Source organism: Hetaerina americana, unplaced genomic scaffold, assembly GCF_022747635.1.
Source record: "Hetaerina americana unplaced genomic scaffold, ioHetAmer1.1.p SCAF_29, whole genome shotgun sequence".
Taxonomy (NCBI): Eukaryota; Metazoa; Arthropoda; class Insecta; order Odonata; family Calopterygidae; genus Hetaerina; species Hetaerina americana.
Genome location: NW_027286863.1, coordinates 5681681 through 5700970, shown reverse-complemented (window position 1 = coordinate 5700970; position 19290 = coordinate 5681681). Strand labels below are relative to the sequence as shown.

Genomic DNA, 19290 nt, shown 5'->3' with positions numbered 1-19290 from the left:
GTCACAGGTGACACGAATACGGCAAGGCGGCTACACTGCTTGTAGTGTGAGTGGTAGTAATTTTATTGTTAGCAACATGCATTATATTTTGATAATAACAAAGGCTTCAAAATTATAGCACCAATGGTGAAGTCAGGGGAGACAAAAAGCCGCGACACCCCTTTTGATCTCTTTCGAGGGAGCAAATCCTGAACCCTAGGATGTAAGGAGGGCGTTGAATGAGTTGAATTAAGCCTTCATTGTGGCAGAAAAGGAGTCACAGCTCCACCTTAAAACTCAAGACAGACACCCATGCACTTGAATTTCAAAACTGAGCAATGGAACACTAGGCCCATGTCAACAAGCATGGGTTTTACTAAGAAAATGTAGATGCATACATAATTAACCCTCTTAGTGCGGCGGGGATTTCAGGGGTACTAGTGAGAAGTGCGAAGTGTAATTTAAGAAAATGTATCACCTTAGGAAAAAAAAACATTATGAAGTTATTTGTTTAGATATCCATATGCAGTTTTTTCATTTTAAAATATAATATTGTAGTTTATAATAATGTTATACATTTACATCATCTGAATAATAAATGTAATTATTACAGTATCATAAATTTGAAGAATATTTTTTTAGCAATAATATTTCGATTTTTAGAAACAAAACTAATATTTTTTAAAAAAAATTTCAATTAAACTACAATATTTTAATATAATAAAGAATCAAAAAGACATGTAGAATATATTATAAATAAATAAAGAAACACCAGTGAATTGCAAATTTTTTTGTCAGCCTCTGCATAGTTCGATTTTGTTGAAAAGGCTGATCTCACTGAGTCAAGTTGGGACTTTTCCCCTTTCCTTGAGACTGCGGCAATGTGCCTACAATCTAAAGAGAGAAAAAAACTAAGTTCTAACTCAGAGAGAACTGCTGACAATGCAATCCATTACACAGGGCGCAATTGATTAGATACGACGGACGGCAAGAGAAACCAAAATGATCACAAAGCAGTGCTCTCATTTCCATCGTCTCAACATAGTCTGAATAAGCAGGTATATATCAACACCACGAAACCACAACACATTCAAGAGATTACAGATGAAAACAGATTAGTAGCCTTTCAGTGGCTTTTCATAGTGGAAAGACCACTCAGATAAAAAATGAGCAAATAGGCAGAGCTTCCCGGCATGTACAAAACTGAACGAAAAATTATAGTAAGAAATATACTTTTTTAAAAGGATTTAAAATTGCTAATAAAAAATTAAAAAATTAGTTACACAATTCTATGGAATTCAACCTATCGATAGCAAAAAAACCATAAACTATTAAAGAAAAAACCATAAGTTACAACGATTTAAACAAAAGCCTACGCAAGAGCCGATATATCGGCCCGCCGCACTAAGAGGGTTAAAGAATGTTTGCATTTCTGTATTCACTGAAACGCTGATGGGTTTCATCAAAACATGTCACCATGGCATCATCAACACTTTCATGCAGTATTGCCAATTACTGAAACAGATGTGATGATATTAATGGACATAGTGTGCATTTCTGATGCCAATTTACAGAGATGCGTATTATAGTAATATAAAAATCTTCCGGCTCAATGCAGCACCTTTATGACATTTTAGCAGCACAGGTCCTCGGCAGTTCATCTATTGCAAAAATGATGGAATTATCCATTTTCCAAAATGTGAAACTTGAAGAAAAGAAGCCTTCTTTATCCTTTGTCCACTCAGCAAAAAATTAATGAAAGAGACAACTAATATCCAAGAGATTTCATCTAACATATGAGAGTCAAAACATACATTGTGTCCTTAACTGATGTGTACATAGGTAGCGTCCATAATGTTGCAAGATAAAATTGGAGACTAAAACGTACCTAGATATATATTTAGTGATTATATATATTAGGTGTTAAGATGCATGCCCATAGCCAGGAACAGATTTCAAGACTATCAAGGAAGGGGTTTTCATCAGGGATGGGGATCAAAGTGTTTCAATGGTTCTAAAAGATGATCTCTAGTGGCAGTCAGATTTAAGACACCAAAAAATATATTTTGTGATACAGAATGGCCATGAATTAAATTGTTTCTGATATTACTGATATTACATGGTTCCTAATATTTTACAGGTTTTCAAGGATAGCAAAAATTGTATTTGAAGTTCTGAGCCACCATTTGCTTACCACCTTGTTTCCCCAATGTAATTGACAGATGCTGCTATATTTTTATATTCATTAATATGTCGGCATATTTCCTCTAGCATTGACATTTGGGGGAAAAAATAATTGCCATATTACCCAGCCCATAAGACACTTTTTTTGCTCCAAAATGTGCTCTAAAATCAGCCTGAGTCTTAGGGGCCAAGGGTGTATGGGCATGACTTCCATCTAGAGTATGCTAGCAGTATGGGATCGTAGATTTTCGCGGCGTTCAGATGAAAGGCTCTCCATTCTCGGGATGTCACCGCGTAGGTTGTTTTTCTGACAACAGTTTCGCCCGTGTTTCATCGGGCGTCTTCCGGTCGAAGTGCCGGGACATTGTTTTGGCCGCGTTTATATATGTTTCGCCTCTCCCTCCCTGCTCTGTGATTGGTCGGAGGCTACCCCCCAAATCCTTTTCCAGGCTCCTGATAGGTGGTAGCCATCTTCTCTGTTTAAGTTATCTTTTTCTTTGAGTATCTCAATCGATTCTCTTATGAGCCTGGGATAATATCTTCTCTCTTTGGATATTATCCTGGTCTCGTCAAATTTGATTTCATGGCCAGGTCCGCTCCATGCGTGTTCAGCAATGGCTGATAAACTGAACTGCTCGTTCCTAGTAGCCCTTTCGTGCTCTTTTAGGCGTGTTTTCACTTGGTTCGATGGCATGTCTCGCCTATGTACCAACTTCCGCATGAGCACGGTACCTGATAGACTCCATCGTGCAATTCCTTGGGAATTCTATCTTTTGGTCGTGGAAGTAGATGGGATACCTTGGTGAGGCAGTTGTATCTCGTGGCAATATTGTGCTTTCTCAGTACCCGAGATATCTTCTCACTTGTGCCGGCGATGTGGGGTATCGTGGCGAAGACCTTGGTCGTTTCCGCATCGCTCCGTATTTCACTATGGTTGAGACGGCATTTCTCTTCCTTGGCGGTCCTTTTTAGGACCACGGACCTCTTGTACCCGTTTTTCTGCAAGGCTGTCATTATATGTTTCTTCTCCGCAGATGACGACTCAGCATCAGAAAGTTCGTAGTTACGGTGTACTAGAGTTGCTACAAGAGAAGCCTTTTGCGCTGGATGGTGGTGCGATAATGAATTTAAATAGTGATCGGTATGAGTCGCTTTCCTGTACACTGCATGGCCTAGGCTACCGTCTTCCTTCCTCTTCACCAAGACGTCCAGGAAGGGTATCTGTTTGTTCTTCTCCAACTCCATCGGGAATTTTATTGCCCGATGCTGATTGTTCAAATGCCTCAGGAAAGGAAGCATCTAGGTGAAAGTTTAACCATTCAATGACACCATTTTGCAAATTTTATTGCTGGCATTCAAAAAAATACAAAATCGCTAACAAGCGATTAAATAGGAGATGATCAGTAGGCACGGAGTGTTCATGGAAAAAATCATACCTATTATCTAGTATTTATTTATCATGGCATTCTCACTCAAAGAAGTACCTAATTATTACTACTCAGCTGCAGGGCAGTGGCAAGAAGGCAGTTGTTTTTAAGTATTACACTTGGGTGGTTTGATTAATTGCATGAATGCCCCTTCAACGTACATACATACGTGACACACCACCAGTCCCAACCCTCTTGCACAATACAAGAGACATTGTGAGCTGCTAGTATTATGAAAAAAATCGCTAATTTCATTCATATTATATTCAAATATATAAGTAATTTTACCTCTATCATCCCCTATTAATTCTGAATAAAATAGCATTAATTCTCCAAAAATTCTCTCTGATACTCAATTCCAGGTTTTTTCAACTTATTTTCCATTCCAAGTTTTGAATGATTCAAGGATGATGGATATCCACCCCAAAGTGAAAAACTAATTCTTAACAATCCACTCTCAAAATCAATACTCACTATGTCCAAGTTCGCTTATTTCACTCGTTGGCAAGAGTAGCATTCTGGTGGCTTGCTTTAAATCCGCAAGATGTGAGCCAAAGTGAGGGACACTGTAGAATGTCACTCCTTTGGTTTTATCGCACAAACTTTTCATCTTGGAGTCATCACTCTCAAAAGCTGGAAAATTGAATCAGAAATTTATGGTTAGGCAAACAGACATTCAATAGATTTAAAAAAATGAATAAAATAAGTACATCGACAAATTAAACAATGTATACATAATGGAGCTTTCCCATTGCAGCAGGGATTAATAGTTCACCAAGAAATGATGGAATACATTATTATTGTCGTTAAAATTTAAACGTGCAGATAGACAGTGTCAGGTGGCACTCAAGTCCCACGCAATCACAAAAGATAATAAATAAAATCAGTCAGTAAGAAAAAGTACACTTCAAGGAAACTTCAAAACACAAATCTCCAACACACAACAAGAAAATACCCATCTCATTAACATCAATCAATCAGCAAGAAAAAAAAATTAAGCTGTTACATATAATTTTACTCAAATGTTACTAATTTTTTCTGACACGAAAACCCACCAAATGGCAAACAAACATTCATTCACATGGGCATTGATTTTAAGAAAAGGGATGGGAACACATATGAAGGACAGGCACGGGAGTGGTGAGGAATCGGGCAGATCACAAGTGCAAATATATTTCCTTAACCATGACTTGAACCATGGATCTTTCAGATTGCTGGACCAATCTTCTAATCTGATCATCGCGAATTGGAAAGATGCATGGTTTACATTTAAAAATATATAGTGCACAACATACTTCAAACACTGTAATTTCCCTCTGTGTGTCATGCTTGCAGCATTAAATGAACGATTAAATGTCTTTGAAAAAGCTTCACGTTGTCAATAACACCTAGATAAAGAATTATTAAACGTAAAATTAATTAGTCGGCCACATCTACACAAATTGTTCAACTATATGCACATCAGATGATAAAAAACTGTCACTTTTCTATAAAAAACTGTGCTTTTGCCTTATTTGGCTCTGTGAAATCACATTTCATGGTCCTGTGATATACAGGGTGTTTCAAAATGAATATCGGGGCATTAAGACTTTGTAGTGTTTATAAGATTTAACTTACATTTATAAATAATTCGTCATGAAAGAGCAATTCAAACAGTTACTTCTAAAATTGTTCAATAAGAGCACCATTTGTCACACAGTACACATAGATTAGATAAGCAAGTTCTTCCCAAACCATGATCAGTGCATCAGGAGTGATTACTGTAACAACTGATTCAATCCTGTTTCTTAAGTTGGATGGATCAGCTGGTAGTGGAGGCACATGATGGATCGCCAAAGGGAATAATCACATGGCGTGAGAGATCAGGTGAACGCGGAGGTCAAGCGAAACAAGCTCTGTCATCCGGCCCCTTTGGTGACCAATCAGGCGGTCGGGTGCAACGCCGTTGAACCAATCGCGTACTGAGTTATGCCAGTGAGGCATCATCTTGCTTCTGAATAAAGTTTTCTGAATCAGCTTCCTTCCAATTGAGGAATTAGTTCCAGCGCATCAAAATAAGAAACACCAGTTAGAGTTGAATGAATGTATAACTCCAATAGCCGTAAACAGTTTACCTTTCTAAACAAAGTACAAATGAAATTAGTTGGCTAGCGCCACTAGTCAAGAAGGGGTAAAAGGTAAAAAGGGGAGAGGATAAGAAAGGTGAATACGCGTATTCACCTTTCTTATCCTCTCCCCTTTTTTACCTTTTACCCCTTCTTGACTAGTGGCGCTAGCCAACTAATTTCATTTGTACTTTGTTTAGAAAGGTAAACTGTTTACGGCTAATGGAGTTTTACATTCATTCAATATTACTAGCCGTAAGAGCTCATTTCTTTCAATACCAGTTACAGTTGCTTCAAGTTTTAAATCCAGATATTCATTGTGAAACACCCTGCATATGCCAGCAGATATTATCATCAAGGCCTACTCAGCCTAAATTGAGTCTCACTTTACATGGATAAATACTTTTTAAATGGATGAGGTAAAAAAATAATGCACAAGAAAATTTCAAATATAAATGGTTGAAAATACTTGCCTTTGACTAGAATGTTTTTCACTATTAATCCACCCATCGAATGAGCTACCCAGATAATTGGTCTCTTCCCAATCCCAGCCAGCAATAATTTTTGCATAAACTCCTCACAGCGTTGGTCAAAGTTTGTGCTGCAGAAAATTATAGATTTCAATCTACAGGGCAAATATATTTCTCATGCAAAAGCAAGACATTTAAAATTTGAATGAACTTCAATGATTGAATCCCAAGTGGTTTGGCTTAACTTATTTTGACTGGGACAGTGGACGACAAGTCTACATGATGTTTTATGGCCACAAAGAGTATAATTATGTTGAGAGGGATATCACTTTGAAGGCAAATGCTAATGAAACAACAACTAAGTTTTCCCTGTGTGTACCGACACTCATGAATCAGAAAATTAACTTATCATCTCTTGGTATGCATATGAATCCAAGGTGATGGCTGACCTGATGGTAAGTCAAAAGTAAAGTTCTTATATGAATCATTTTAGAAATTATATCAATTAGGGACTTTTTAGGAAGTTGTGGATCCCAAAATCTAAAAGGACAATTAAAGTCAAAAGATATTATGTCAACATAACAACAAGGAGAGTTGTGTAAAAAGACTTTTGAGTTTGGAAGAGAACAAGACAAGAACAATCACCGTCTAAAGTCAAGAAAAGCACTGTCTAAAATTCCCACTTCAATTCAGAAAATCAATCACTAAATTTACAGAGGAGAAGCATTACTGTTAAGGCATTGTATCCTCAAATGTTACTTTAATAGGAGTGTATCCAATTAAAGTTAAACAGGAAGAAGAAACAGACAAGTCACTATCTTCAGTGATCAATCAATTAGATCTATTAATAGTTGGTACTGGACCATTAAAATAGGTTTTCGGATGGACAAAGATGGTATACACATATATATTTTTAGGCTCACGAAACAAGAAAAAACCTGACACCCTACGCTACACTAAACTACAATGTTCTTCAATTTCACGTACCTTCTGCTTCAGTCCAATGCACTATCAATTTCCTACCCCTACCTTACTTGTACGTGACATTCTCTCCTAAATCACAGTCTCTAGCATTCCATCAACAGTAACAATGCTCAACACATACTTGCTGCCTTCTTTGGACTTCCGCCAACAACCCTCTCCCCTCCCCAATCATACCCACTACTTCTTCATTTGATTTCATGACCGCCCATTTTATCTTTCCCATTCCTTTTCCAGACTCACATCTCAAATGCTTCAAATATCTATGCCCATCACCTTGCTTCAAAAACCAAGGTTCCAAGCTGTCAAAATCACACTTTATACCAAAGTTTTCACTAGTCATTTCTATACCTCCTCGCTTAGCCTTCTAGTCACTGAGAGAATACAGAAATCATGGAACTGTGATTTGCCTGTGTTTAAATTACAATGCTTTCCACAGTTTCTCCAAGAAAATGGGGTAGAAGGAGGGAATTGAATTCATACAGCAGTGAGATTATTTTTTGATCATACGATATGATAAAATATCTTGAACATTTCATTAAAAATACTGTCGTGGTTCACAAGCCATTTTTGGTTCACTGAAGCGACATCATTAGGTAGGTCTCCTAAGATACAGATTAAGATGCTGAAACAAAACAAGACTATCCATACTAAAAAGAAAGACTCGTACTTTTCCACAGATTTTATTAAACGGTACAACGTGTTTCACCGAATTGCGGCATCATCAGGTACAAATTTGCAAAACAGACAGAGCAAGCATATATACCCTCAGGAGAGAGTGGAGGCGGGGAGGGTTGGAAGGATTTGAGAGGGGTGGGGGCTCGCAGGTGCGTTGATGGATTGTTTTGACCATTTCCAGGCTAATTTCTCGGAGAGGAGTGGGGAGGGGTATGGGAATAATTGCTCATTACAAAGTGTCGTGTTGGGGTTCACCAAGTGCCTTCTAATCTCTAATTGCTCAAGAGCGTCCATTTTTAATCCTTTTGGGAGTGTGTGTAATATCTCTGGGACAAAGTCACTGCTGTGGTTGAATTCTAGTAAATGCTTGGCGAAGAGAGAGTTGCTATTCTGAGTTTTGTGACACCTTGCGCGTTCCTTGACTCGTAACTTGATATTCCTGCCGGTCTGACCGACATAAACGCTGTTGCAATCCTCACATTTCAGTTTATAAATGCCTGATTTGAGAAGGCTGTCCTGGGTGTCTTTTCCATTGGCTAGAAGTTTGGAGAGGGCTATGGGTGGGTAGAAGGCTGCTTTGAGGGAGGTGGGTGGAAATCCTATATGAAAGATCTCCCAGAAACGGGATCAAGCACCACTTAAAATCTTTAGATACTGCGGGCTGTGATACGAAAATGCTTTTTATGGCCATTGCTTTTTGTTTTTTCCGTAGTAATGTGTCAACTAGTTTGGGGTTGTAGCCATTGTTGGTAGCTATATTAGTGATATTCACGAGTTCAATGTTGAAGTTTTTGGGGGAAAGGGGGATGTGTAGGAGGCAGTGGATCATGGAGTGGAGGGCTGCGTGTTTGTGAGAAAAGTGGTGTGCGGAATCATTAGAAATTATGTGGTCTGTATATGTGGGTTTCCTATAAATTGCAAAATCGTGTCTATTATCCCTAATTGTGATTGTCAAGTCGAGGAAGTTGATGGTGCCGTTGACGTCTTTTTCCATGGAGAAGGGGATATTCCGAAGAAGAGTGTTCAGGAAATTAAGGAAGGAGTCTAACTGTCGGTTGGTTCCGGTCCATAGGCACAGTATATCGTCAACGTAACGAAACCAATAGCCCACGTTTTTGTTATGCTGATTGTCAGCATTAAAAAGATGTTCTTCTACAGAATTGAGGAAGACTTCGGCTAGGAAGGGGGACAGTGGGGAACCCATAGCTAACCTATCTGTTTGGCTGTAAAGAGTGTGGTTGAAACTAAAATAATTCTGGTTAACTGTTATTTTGATGAGGGGGACCAATTCGTCTGAGATATTTTGGGCAATGGTGGAATCCTTGAGTAGTTCTTCCACCCTAAGCAAAGTTTCCGATATTGGTACACAAGTGAATAAATTGCTAATGTCGAAGGAGGCTTGTCTCGCTTTTTCCGGGACATTAATATCTTTCAATTTTCGGGCTAGCTCTATTGAGTTTTTAACGCCATATTTAGGTTTAAAACCTGTGAGATCTCGGAGCAATACTTCTAATTTTCGTGCCAGAAGGTGTGAAGGGGCGGACACAGCTGAGATGACAGGCCGAATAGGTATGGCCTCTTTGTGTAATTTGGGGAGTCCGTACAACCTGGGGGCGGAGGGATTCATTTGGATTAAACTAAATTTTTCCCTAGCATTTAAAAACTGACACTTGGACACTGCACGTTTCACTTCACTTTGGAAACTCGCGGTTGGGTCTTTGGATAACGGAGTAATGGGATGGCTGTTGATGAACTCAAGGCACTTTTCCACATACACTCGTTTATCCAACACTACGACACTAGATCCCTTGTCAGCTTTCTGGAAGATGAGGTCTTCCTAACCAATTGTCTTCCTCAGATGTCGGAGGGTGGACGTATGTTGCTGAAGGCTGGAAGAGCGGGTCGTTGTTGGCACTGCTTCCTTCATTGAGGACATGATGATTTCAGCAACTTGTTGTTTGGTAGCCAGAGATTGGTTCCGAAGGGCAACCTCGCAATCTGCGGCTAGATTTTTAATGTCGGCTTCGGAAACTTTCTTAGAGGGAGCAAACTTCAAACCTTTCTTTAAGATATTACTCTCCTCCTCCGTGAACGTATGGTGACTTAGGTTGACAACCCTTGCGGCCGGAACAAATTTCGACACTGTGCGGGGACTGTTTTCTTTAGTAGTGCACTGGTAATTTTGAGGTGGACTATTAATAAGGTTAATCAGTTTTATCGCCTGGGTTACATATTTGCGAGGCGAGATTTTACTCACTAGTTCTTTTACACCATCCACAAATGTAATCCATTCCGCAAAATGTAACTTAGAGCAAAGTTCTAGGTGCAGACAGAACAATTGGGACCATTTGGGAATAAATATATTTGGGAATAAAGATATTGAAAACAAATGGGAACAATTGTTCCCATACCCCTCCCCACTCCTCTCCGAGAAACTAGCCTGGAAATGGTCAAAACAACCCATCAACGCACCTGAGAGCCCCCACCCCTCTCAGGCCCTTCCAACCCTCCCCGCCCCCACTCTGTCCTGAGGGTATATATTCTTGCTCTGTCTGTTTAGCAAATTTGTACCTGAAGATGCCGCAAGTCGGTGAAACGCGTTGTACCATATAATAAAATCTGTGGAAAAGTACGAGTCTTTCTTTTTAGTATGGATATTAAATACTTCCACGAAGTGAAGCCTGAAACGATAGAATATAAAAACAAGACTAAATGAAGATTTGAAATTTCATTCCTGGGGGTTATTCACCTGGCCTAAACCAGCTGTTGCTGGTTCAGGCCAGGATAAGAGGTTGAGGGTCACTAGTTTTTATGGAAAATAATTTCTTCAGAATTAATTGCCAAAATAGGCCATTAAAAACCCAATTTCCACCATTTAGACTTCGAAAAGATCCAAGAATTTTACCCTAAATTTTTTCTCACCTTGAGTCACCCCATGTCAATGAATGTTCAAGGTATTCCACAATGCTTCATTTCAGTGTTAAATGACTAGTAAACATCTATGAGAGAATGATAGAGTGACACTTACTATAGTGATTCCTCTGGACAAACTGGCATCCACAGTGATATATGGGTATCATAATTTAGTCCAATTACCCTTAAGGATGGTAGGTCTTTAGCAAGCCAATCCACTGGCCAACATTCTGTAACATCTTTTGCAGGGCAGGATAGCTTAGAACTCTGGTGGCAAGATGACAGAAAATGAGAGCTTTCATCAACTAGCCTCTTTGTTCTGATTGGGCAATCACATAGCTTAACTTGACTACTTTTCTTTGATGTCGTGAAACTCATCAACTCTTCATAGAAGCCCTTGGGGACGGTCCTCTCGGCATTGATTCCACTAATAACTTCAGAAATTCCTTCCTCAGCATTTGAAAAATCAATTCGAATCTTATCACGGTTTCTCCAGGTCCAAAAAACACCTCCAAGCAAGCCATGCACAAATATGACATCAGCATTTATATTACTTGATGCTCGGTCTTGAAGGCTCCTGGAATGAGAAAAATCAAATTTTAATGAATAGCTCTGCAGCAAATAACTTCTCACAAAGCCACAGCAAAACAACTAGCATAACATCGTACACTACAAAGTTAATGGAATCACTCACTTAACTCCTTCATACTGATTTAAAGTAACTTGGTAACCTAGGAGTTCTTTTCTTGGTTACCACTAAGATTGCCACTTTTCAAAATGATCAACCAGATAAAATTGTGACCTCCGGTTATTCAAAGCTTAAAATCTAGTTGCAAATAGTGAAGGACTGTGGGATACCAAGTTACTTCTTATGTTAATAAACACAATACCAACCAATTTTTAGAATGATCGATTCACAAAAAATATGGATAAAAAACTGAAATAATTTGCAATTACATTTCCACACCAAATATTCTCCTATGACTGACTTTTAGGGGAAAAGAAATATTCTTTCAGAAATAAAAACAATTGCAAACACTTAAAAAATGAAAGTTCCTCAGATGAATTCTAATAAGTTATTCTTGGTTCGTCAATATTTTTGGAGGTAACAATAAAGAGACTGGCTGGTCACAGGACAGCTTTGACCTGCGGCAGACTAATCCACGACTTGATACCGTTGATGATGAATGCATTTCACTACCATGCATTTGACATAAAAATTGGCAATCAATCTTTCTTTTCCCTATTCCAACTTTCTAACACATTTGACATTCACACATGGGAGCTGTTATAAATAAGCAGTAGCCTAACAAATAGAACTCAAGAGATGGTAAGTACTCTGATTTTCATTATTATTCTTTAATCTCCTGCTCTTCCAGAACTACAAATGATGGAGTAAAAACCACAAAAAACAACTTTGTATTTAACTTTGCTCAAAGATATGACAATGCATTGGAATTCAAAAGTCTTGATTGACTCTCACTTGATGGAAAGAAAGAAGTAGAGGACAAGTGAGGCAGTCCAAAGGAACAATCAGTCAGTTGAAATATCATCAGTTTTAATTCACAAAGAATGATTCTTGGTTTCCATCAAATAATAAAAATAATACTTATTGATCCAAACAAGCATATGCACATGATATAGCATGCATTACATAAAATAATGATATAAATTACACAGGTGCAAATCAAAGAAATTTATCAAACAGTATAGTTTGACCTCATGGAAAATAAGTCTTTAAGCATCTTTGAAATATTCATTATTACTATAATAAAGCTAACATAACAACCTAAAACATAATAAATGAAAAAGAAACACTTTGTTCCAATCCACCACTTTATTACAGGTACGACTAGTTTCGACGCTACGGCGTCATCCTCAGTTTAAAGTCACAAGATTGTGACTTTAAACTTTGTACCTGAGGATGACGCCGTAGCGTCGAAACTAGTCGTACCTGTAATAAAGTGGTGGATTGGAACAAAGTGTTTCTTTTTCATTTATTAAAATGAACTTCCACAAAGTTGAGGCTGAAACTATTGAACTAACCTAAAACATATTCAATTGTTCCCGGCTCGACTTTGTGGAAATTCATGATAATTAAATGAAGAATACAATGTATCTGTCCACTGTCCTTTATTCACGTACAACCAGTTTCAACGCTCAAGCATAGCTACCTGATGGTGACACTTGAGCGTTGAAACCGGTTGTTTGTGAATCAAGGACAGTGGAAAGATACATTGTATTCTTCATTTAATTAACCTAAAACATCTTCAAGTTTCCTCTTAACAGAGGTACCATTCAAAGATTTGAAATGATTCAGAAGATGATCATACAGTTGGGGTACCATCATTCCGAGACCAAGTTGGCATTTGTTGGTCCTATGGTAGAAGGCATCCCAAGCAATATGTCTCCCAGTGAGATGTTCATTGTGCACACAGCTTTTTTTAAACCTTTAAAATATTATTGGTGCACATGAGCAGAGTTAAGATGTAAATTCAAGACACTGAAAGCAGATTTCATTACCTGAAAATCAGTGGGCTAGGGACATAATAACATTCATGGGACACAATTCCAAACTCTTTTTTTAATACTGAAAACACAAGAGTCCAGGAAAATTATATTATAAATTAAATGAGAGTAGAAATTCCAAATTACAAAGTTCTGAGAATATCTTGTGACACTCTTAGCATTACAAGACATCAAATTGAGCTTCATTTGCTCAAGAATGGCTAATGTGGGACATCCTGCTCATACTGCCGCCAAGATGGTTCCCAGAAATTTTCATCAGAAACTTGGGGTACAGGCATGCCACTCACATCAATCAGGATACTTGCTGAGCGTCTTAAGTGTGAAGGGAATCTATATTGCATTTAGCTGACATTCAATGTCAGATTCCAAAGAAACTGCGGGAGATGCCGCAACAGTAACTTTTAACGGAGTCATCCGCTAATGTGCATTGTAAATTGTTGCATTATAATGCACATTAGCGGATGACTCCGTTAAAAGTTACTGTTGCGGCATCTCCCGCAGTTTCTTTGGAATTTGTCAAAGGGAAAACACCATACGTGTTTAAAGTTGGCTTTAACCTCGTGGACAGTGGCGCCTCGCGCACGACTACGAATGCATGTGACATTGTATGTACGGTATTTCGTCATAACATCTAGTTCCTTTAAAAAGCCCCAAAATTTCAGAGTTTAAGAGGACGCCTCGGTAGCTTAAGTGGCTAAAGCACTCGACCGGATATTGAGGGATCTGGGTTCGAGTCCCAGTCAAGGCGAATGATTTTTACGCTCTGAAATTGTTGCATTCAATGTCAGATTTGGCACCATTTATTCAAGCAAATGAAATATTTTCTCCTGTTGCGATGGCATTAATGAGATTACCTGGTGACATAATGACATTGGTGTCATCTGTATACATATAAAAACAATATTCTTTATTCATCAATGGCCAAGACTCAGCTATGATGGATGTTATATAGTTCTGGTGCAGCACCCTGCATTTTAATAAGTTTATGGGGAAAAATATTAATACTAATGACAAAAAGAATAGCACTGAGTGTGGATCCCTGGGATACACCAATTGGAAATGGTTTCAATGCTGATTTGAAATTGGCATAATATTGAGACAGAATGACCAATTGATATCTGTCCTGAAGATGCAATTGAATCAAGGAATCATCAAATAACTAATCATTCAAGTTTACCAATAAGAGGGTCATGGCTAACTTTACCAAAGTTTTGGTGAGGCCAAACAATACCAAGTGTTTCTAATCCTTCATCTAGGAAGGAGAGGAAATAGTCCATTATTTCAAGCGTCAGTGAAGTAGTGGGGCTGAAATTTCAAAAATTATACTGACTTTTTGATAAAATGTTTACATACACAAGAATGTGATTACACATTGCAAAAAATCTTTTTAGAGAGTTTAGAAAATTGATTATGTTCTTGGGCAACAGAAGTTCATGTAAAGGGGAGTCCCTTCCTTCTTTTAAAGGGGAATGACCAGATGGATTAGGGAAGACTCGGAGGCATTGGAAAAAATTAATAAGACAAATTAGTGAGACTTTAATTGAGGCAAAACAAAAAAGTGGTCAAAACTCAATTTGGAATTTTATCCATGCAACACTAGCTTCTGATCCCCGATTGTGAAGGGTATGTTTGAACTCATAATCAGGGCATGGAGGCAGGAAAAGCAATCTGGAAAAATTTTGAGGCACTTCTAAAGAAATGACCATAGAAAAGAGACACCAAAACTTCATGTTCCCAACCTAAAGCACCAGATAGATAAACCAAAGAGGCATTAGGAAGGCAGAAGAATGACCTTATGATGAATTATTTTCCAGATTTAACTGGATCTATTTGAAAACATTTGGTAAGGAATTACCCCCAAGTCACCACCATTACTATGAAATTATGCACCAACAATGAATACAATGAGATTTTAACATTGGTCCTTCAGAATTTCCCTGCGTCTTTAATGATTATGGAGTTTGAACATCCCTGGTTGCCACTCTCGTAGTGAAGCTCTACTGCTGATGGACATGCTCTACAAATTATTTCACGAATACGCTGCTTTCACAAGTTGATAGACTTTGCATTTATTTTTATCTGCCAGTATACCTAACCATTTCAAAATTATGAAATAACTGAGCAAGAATCCATGTCTCTCATCGAGGTTTCATTTGATCCTTGGTAACTATTGGAAAGAAAACTACATTAGAATCCCATTAAACCCTCAATTAATACATTAGAATCTCACACTGAAGAGGCCTAAAATTTTCAAAATGTCAACATCAAAGGTAATTTTGTGGTACCCCATTGCTTAGTAGCCAGAACAGCTCATCGATGTTTTATAAGCATTCACCAACAAATGGAATTCACTTGTTCTCTTTCATCAATGACGTTAGGAATGCTTCAGCAACCAAGTCAGCCATCATTTTCTTTCCGTTTTCAAAGATGTACAACTAGAGACATTTTTTTGACAACTGCCCTCTACTCTAGCAATTTCAAATAAGTGCACTGTTCTTAATGACTTTTGCTAAACTACAGACTGCAATAGGTGACAAAAATATTACAACAATGCACACATGTGTGAGGTAAATATGAATGGTAAGAATAGATATCCTTTCTCAATGGACCAAATAGAATGCATAAACTCTCAAATAAATGGTGTCAACTATGCACAATATCTCTCCAGCGATCACAAGTCCTGATTACAAGGTCAATTATCCAAACTTCTCCTTCCAATCTAAAAATAAGTTTGATGTCTTTTTTCGAGCTCTGTATCATCCTAAAAACTGATTGCAATATGAGTTTTAAGTTACCAAACTTAAAATGCATCAAAAAGAAAACATCTATTCTTGTAATAACTAAAAGGGGAAAAATAAACACAAACTGCACAGAGTAACCAGATGCTTATTTTAACTTTCTGAAGTCCCCCTAGTAAAACATTTAAAGAACAGAATTTATCTTGTTATGTAATTGATTGCTGAAGGGATTTAGTGGATTCTAAAATACCACTACTCAACAAATAAATTTTGTAATACCACACAATCACCTGAAAAAGCATATATATAATATAATATAATAAGAGCAGGCTTTATGCATTGTATATCTCTTAGGAGCGAATCCAACTGTTGTTTAAAAGCCAAGTAGGTCTCTAAATTTCCTCTTTTTGGTTCTGTTTGGGTAATAAGTCAGAGAAAATTCCACTGTGGCAATCACTGCTAATAAGCTGGAAAAGAAAAATAAACTTGTAGTAGTCATGTTATAAAAGATAGGAGGATTTTATTGATTTTTTCTGGAATGTCCAGTGTTTCCAGGATTTTCCTTAGTACAGGAATTGTCCATATTTTCAGGTGTGGTCCCGTTGAGTCGCCACAGCCATCATTTGAAAACAGTGGGCTTGAAGTGAATAACTTGCACTGTTATGTGGCCAGCAGTTGCTTTTTGCTGGACATTAATGGTTAAGGTGACCAAAATCTACAGATCTGAGTTCTATTATTTAATACAGGATTTCCCTGGATATTTTAATGTGAGCTGTGGTGGTATCATCGCGAAAACTTATTGTCAAGGCCACATAAATATGAATTGCTAAAGCTTACACAGCAGAAACAATCGAGATTCCTAGCATAGTGAGCGTTGGCACTTCTTTCGTTGGCATATCCATTAAGTTTGAATCCCAAGTCTCAAAAATTGGGAATAGTTTTAACTTACCATATGAGGCTCAAGTTTAGCCATCCAAAGCTGCCTCATCAATTGTGCTCCAGAATATGAATAAATGTGTCTATCGCAGCTACAACTTTTTATCACAACATTAATGCATCTGCACCAAAATTCTGCAAACTAAATGTTTAAGTACAGATATTATTTACGTATTAACTGAATGGTTTCTCAATGATCCACGCTGATGAGTTCAGCTGTATTTGTCTCTTATCCTCTGAGAGATATTAGCAGCTGACAGAAAAAAAAGTTGAAATAATAGTGGAAAATCCAGGGCTGAAATATTCCTTTCTGTTTCTTCTTATGAAAATATGCCCTCATGGAAAATCCAGAAGTTCCTTTTTATTCCTCCAGACTTCTATTCTAAATAATTTGCCCCTCCCATTCCGGTCCCACTTTGTTCCAAGACTCATTAATCTCTTGGCTCGGTTCCAATGAACCCAAACTATTATCCAAGCCCACTTGGAAGCATTCTGATACTGTTTCATTTCATAATCCTGCTGTACACTTTTGTTCACCCTAATATGAGATAGCCAAGCTTTGATTTTTACTAATTTTGCAACAGAAGATCACTGATGATGATGCTAACGGCTATAAGGCAATTCCACATTATCAAATTTATTTCAAAATAAAACAAACGTGCACAAAATGAATGTGCAATTGTTTCCTTTTGTAAGTGAACATGCAACAAGAATAAAGTGATGGAAGCTATTTCGAGCATGCTGTTTAAGGAAAACAATCATTACCGATATAACGGATGGAGAAGGTAAACTCCACTCTTGTATGAAAAGAGATTGTGATCATCTTCATCCAGATTGGCCAGGGCTTTACCAGCCGGGGACTTGATCAATATATTTGAAGAAGAGAGCCAGCTAGCGAGAATACCTATCCAACCTGAAATACAAGCAATCACATGTTCAATAAGTCCATACATATTAATACATATGCCTTCCCTTGAAAGTACTCCACTGCATAGAAACACACACGGGATGGTTCCAGAAAGCTCTTAAATATTCTGAACCAACATCTGAAGCATTTTTGCATAATATAAACTCAGTTTCCACTGAATAATTTCCATCCTATGTTTTTTTGTGATTTCCACATTCTTTCATGCCATTTAAAAGACTATTCCCATCTTCCCTCTTCACCTACAGCATTCCTTTTAAACCCAAATCCTCTAATGACACCCAACTCCTCTTCCATTCGCTGTCCTCGTTTCATTTGAATTTCTGCTACCAACTACCATTCTGGCTCAATCTCATTCAAAGTCACATTTGCTTTCTTACCTCTCCACCCTGCTGAAAAAGCAACCAATCAAACCCATCTTCTTGTTTCGCAGCAAAGTTGATGACACCTACAACACCAAATATCCATGTACTCTCCCACCCAATTCATGCATAACATAAATGCGCCCGCAGTGTTCTAATGCTGTGACCTCATGGACTGATTTTTTTGTGCCTAAAGACAAAACATGACCACTGATGATTCTCATTTTGAATAAAAAGTTTTAATTAAGATCTCAAAGAAATGCTGAAATTGAGGTCAAATCTCCTCTACAGATGCAAAAAAGTAGCGATTGCTTGATGGAAATCTAAAGAAATCTTAAGTATCATGGCACTTCAAAGATTAAGACGCATTACAAAGTACCGTTCATGCATGCTTGGAATCAGAATGATTTATGATGAAGCTACATAAAAGCATCTGAAACATGACTAGGGTCTCGATTTCAATGAAGACCGTTGAAAACTAGGACAAATGTGCAACTTTGTACTGCATACAACCGAAATGATGCATCTTGACTAATGTTTTCTTTTGGCAAGCTAATACACAATGCTTTCCAGAAATTCCTTGTATTTAGCAAATTGTACAATACTTCAAATAACACAAACATGTTAATTATTGTAAAACTTGTATAAATTGTATTTCTGAAAAAATGAAAGTTGTACAACACTGAATTATAAAATCATATTCATCAATTTTTGTATTGAGCTACTTCATAGTGCCAACCTTTTAATCCATGAAAAACTCTTCCCTTAATCCATATTGTAAACATATAGCTGATCAAGAGTCAGCCAAAAGAGCCAACAAATAGCTGATTAAGAACTAAGATTAATTCTACATGGAATAAATGGATTAATCAAGAATAAGTTAACTTTCACTTCATGGCTGGATTCATTGGAACCAAAATCCTTACTTCACAAACCTTTACTTTGCCTGTAGATTAGGTTAAAATAGAATTCCTATGGCGTTATTAATCTACATTCCATAACACTATTAACAATAAAGAAAAGTATGCTCATCCAAAAGAAAACTATACATACTTATTCATAA

At 37.6% G+C, this 19290-nt stretch overlaps 1 protein-coding gene across 1 annotated transcript in view; it reads right to left on the bottom strand.

Moving 5' to 3' along the window:
• LOC139689915 (protein SERAC1) overlaps positions 1 to 19290 on the bottom strand; it is a 63030-nt gene that overhangs the window by 5345 nt on the left and 38395 nt on the right. The window contains exons 9-12 of the mRNA XM_071587036.1: positions 17706 to 17853; positions 10853 to 11314; positions 6169 to 6296; positions 4065 to 4223 (exon numbers count right to left, since the gene is read on the bottom strand). Coding sequence (XP_071443137.1) covers positions 4065 to 4223; positions 6169 to 6296; positions 10853 to 11314; positions 17706 to 17853 — 897 coding nt within the window. The remainder of the gene's footprint in view (positions 1 to 4064; positions 4224 to 6168; positions 6297 to 10852; positions 11315 to 17705; positions 17854 to 19290) is intronic.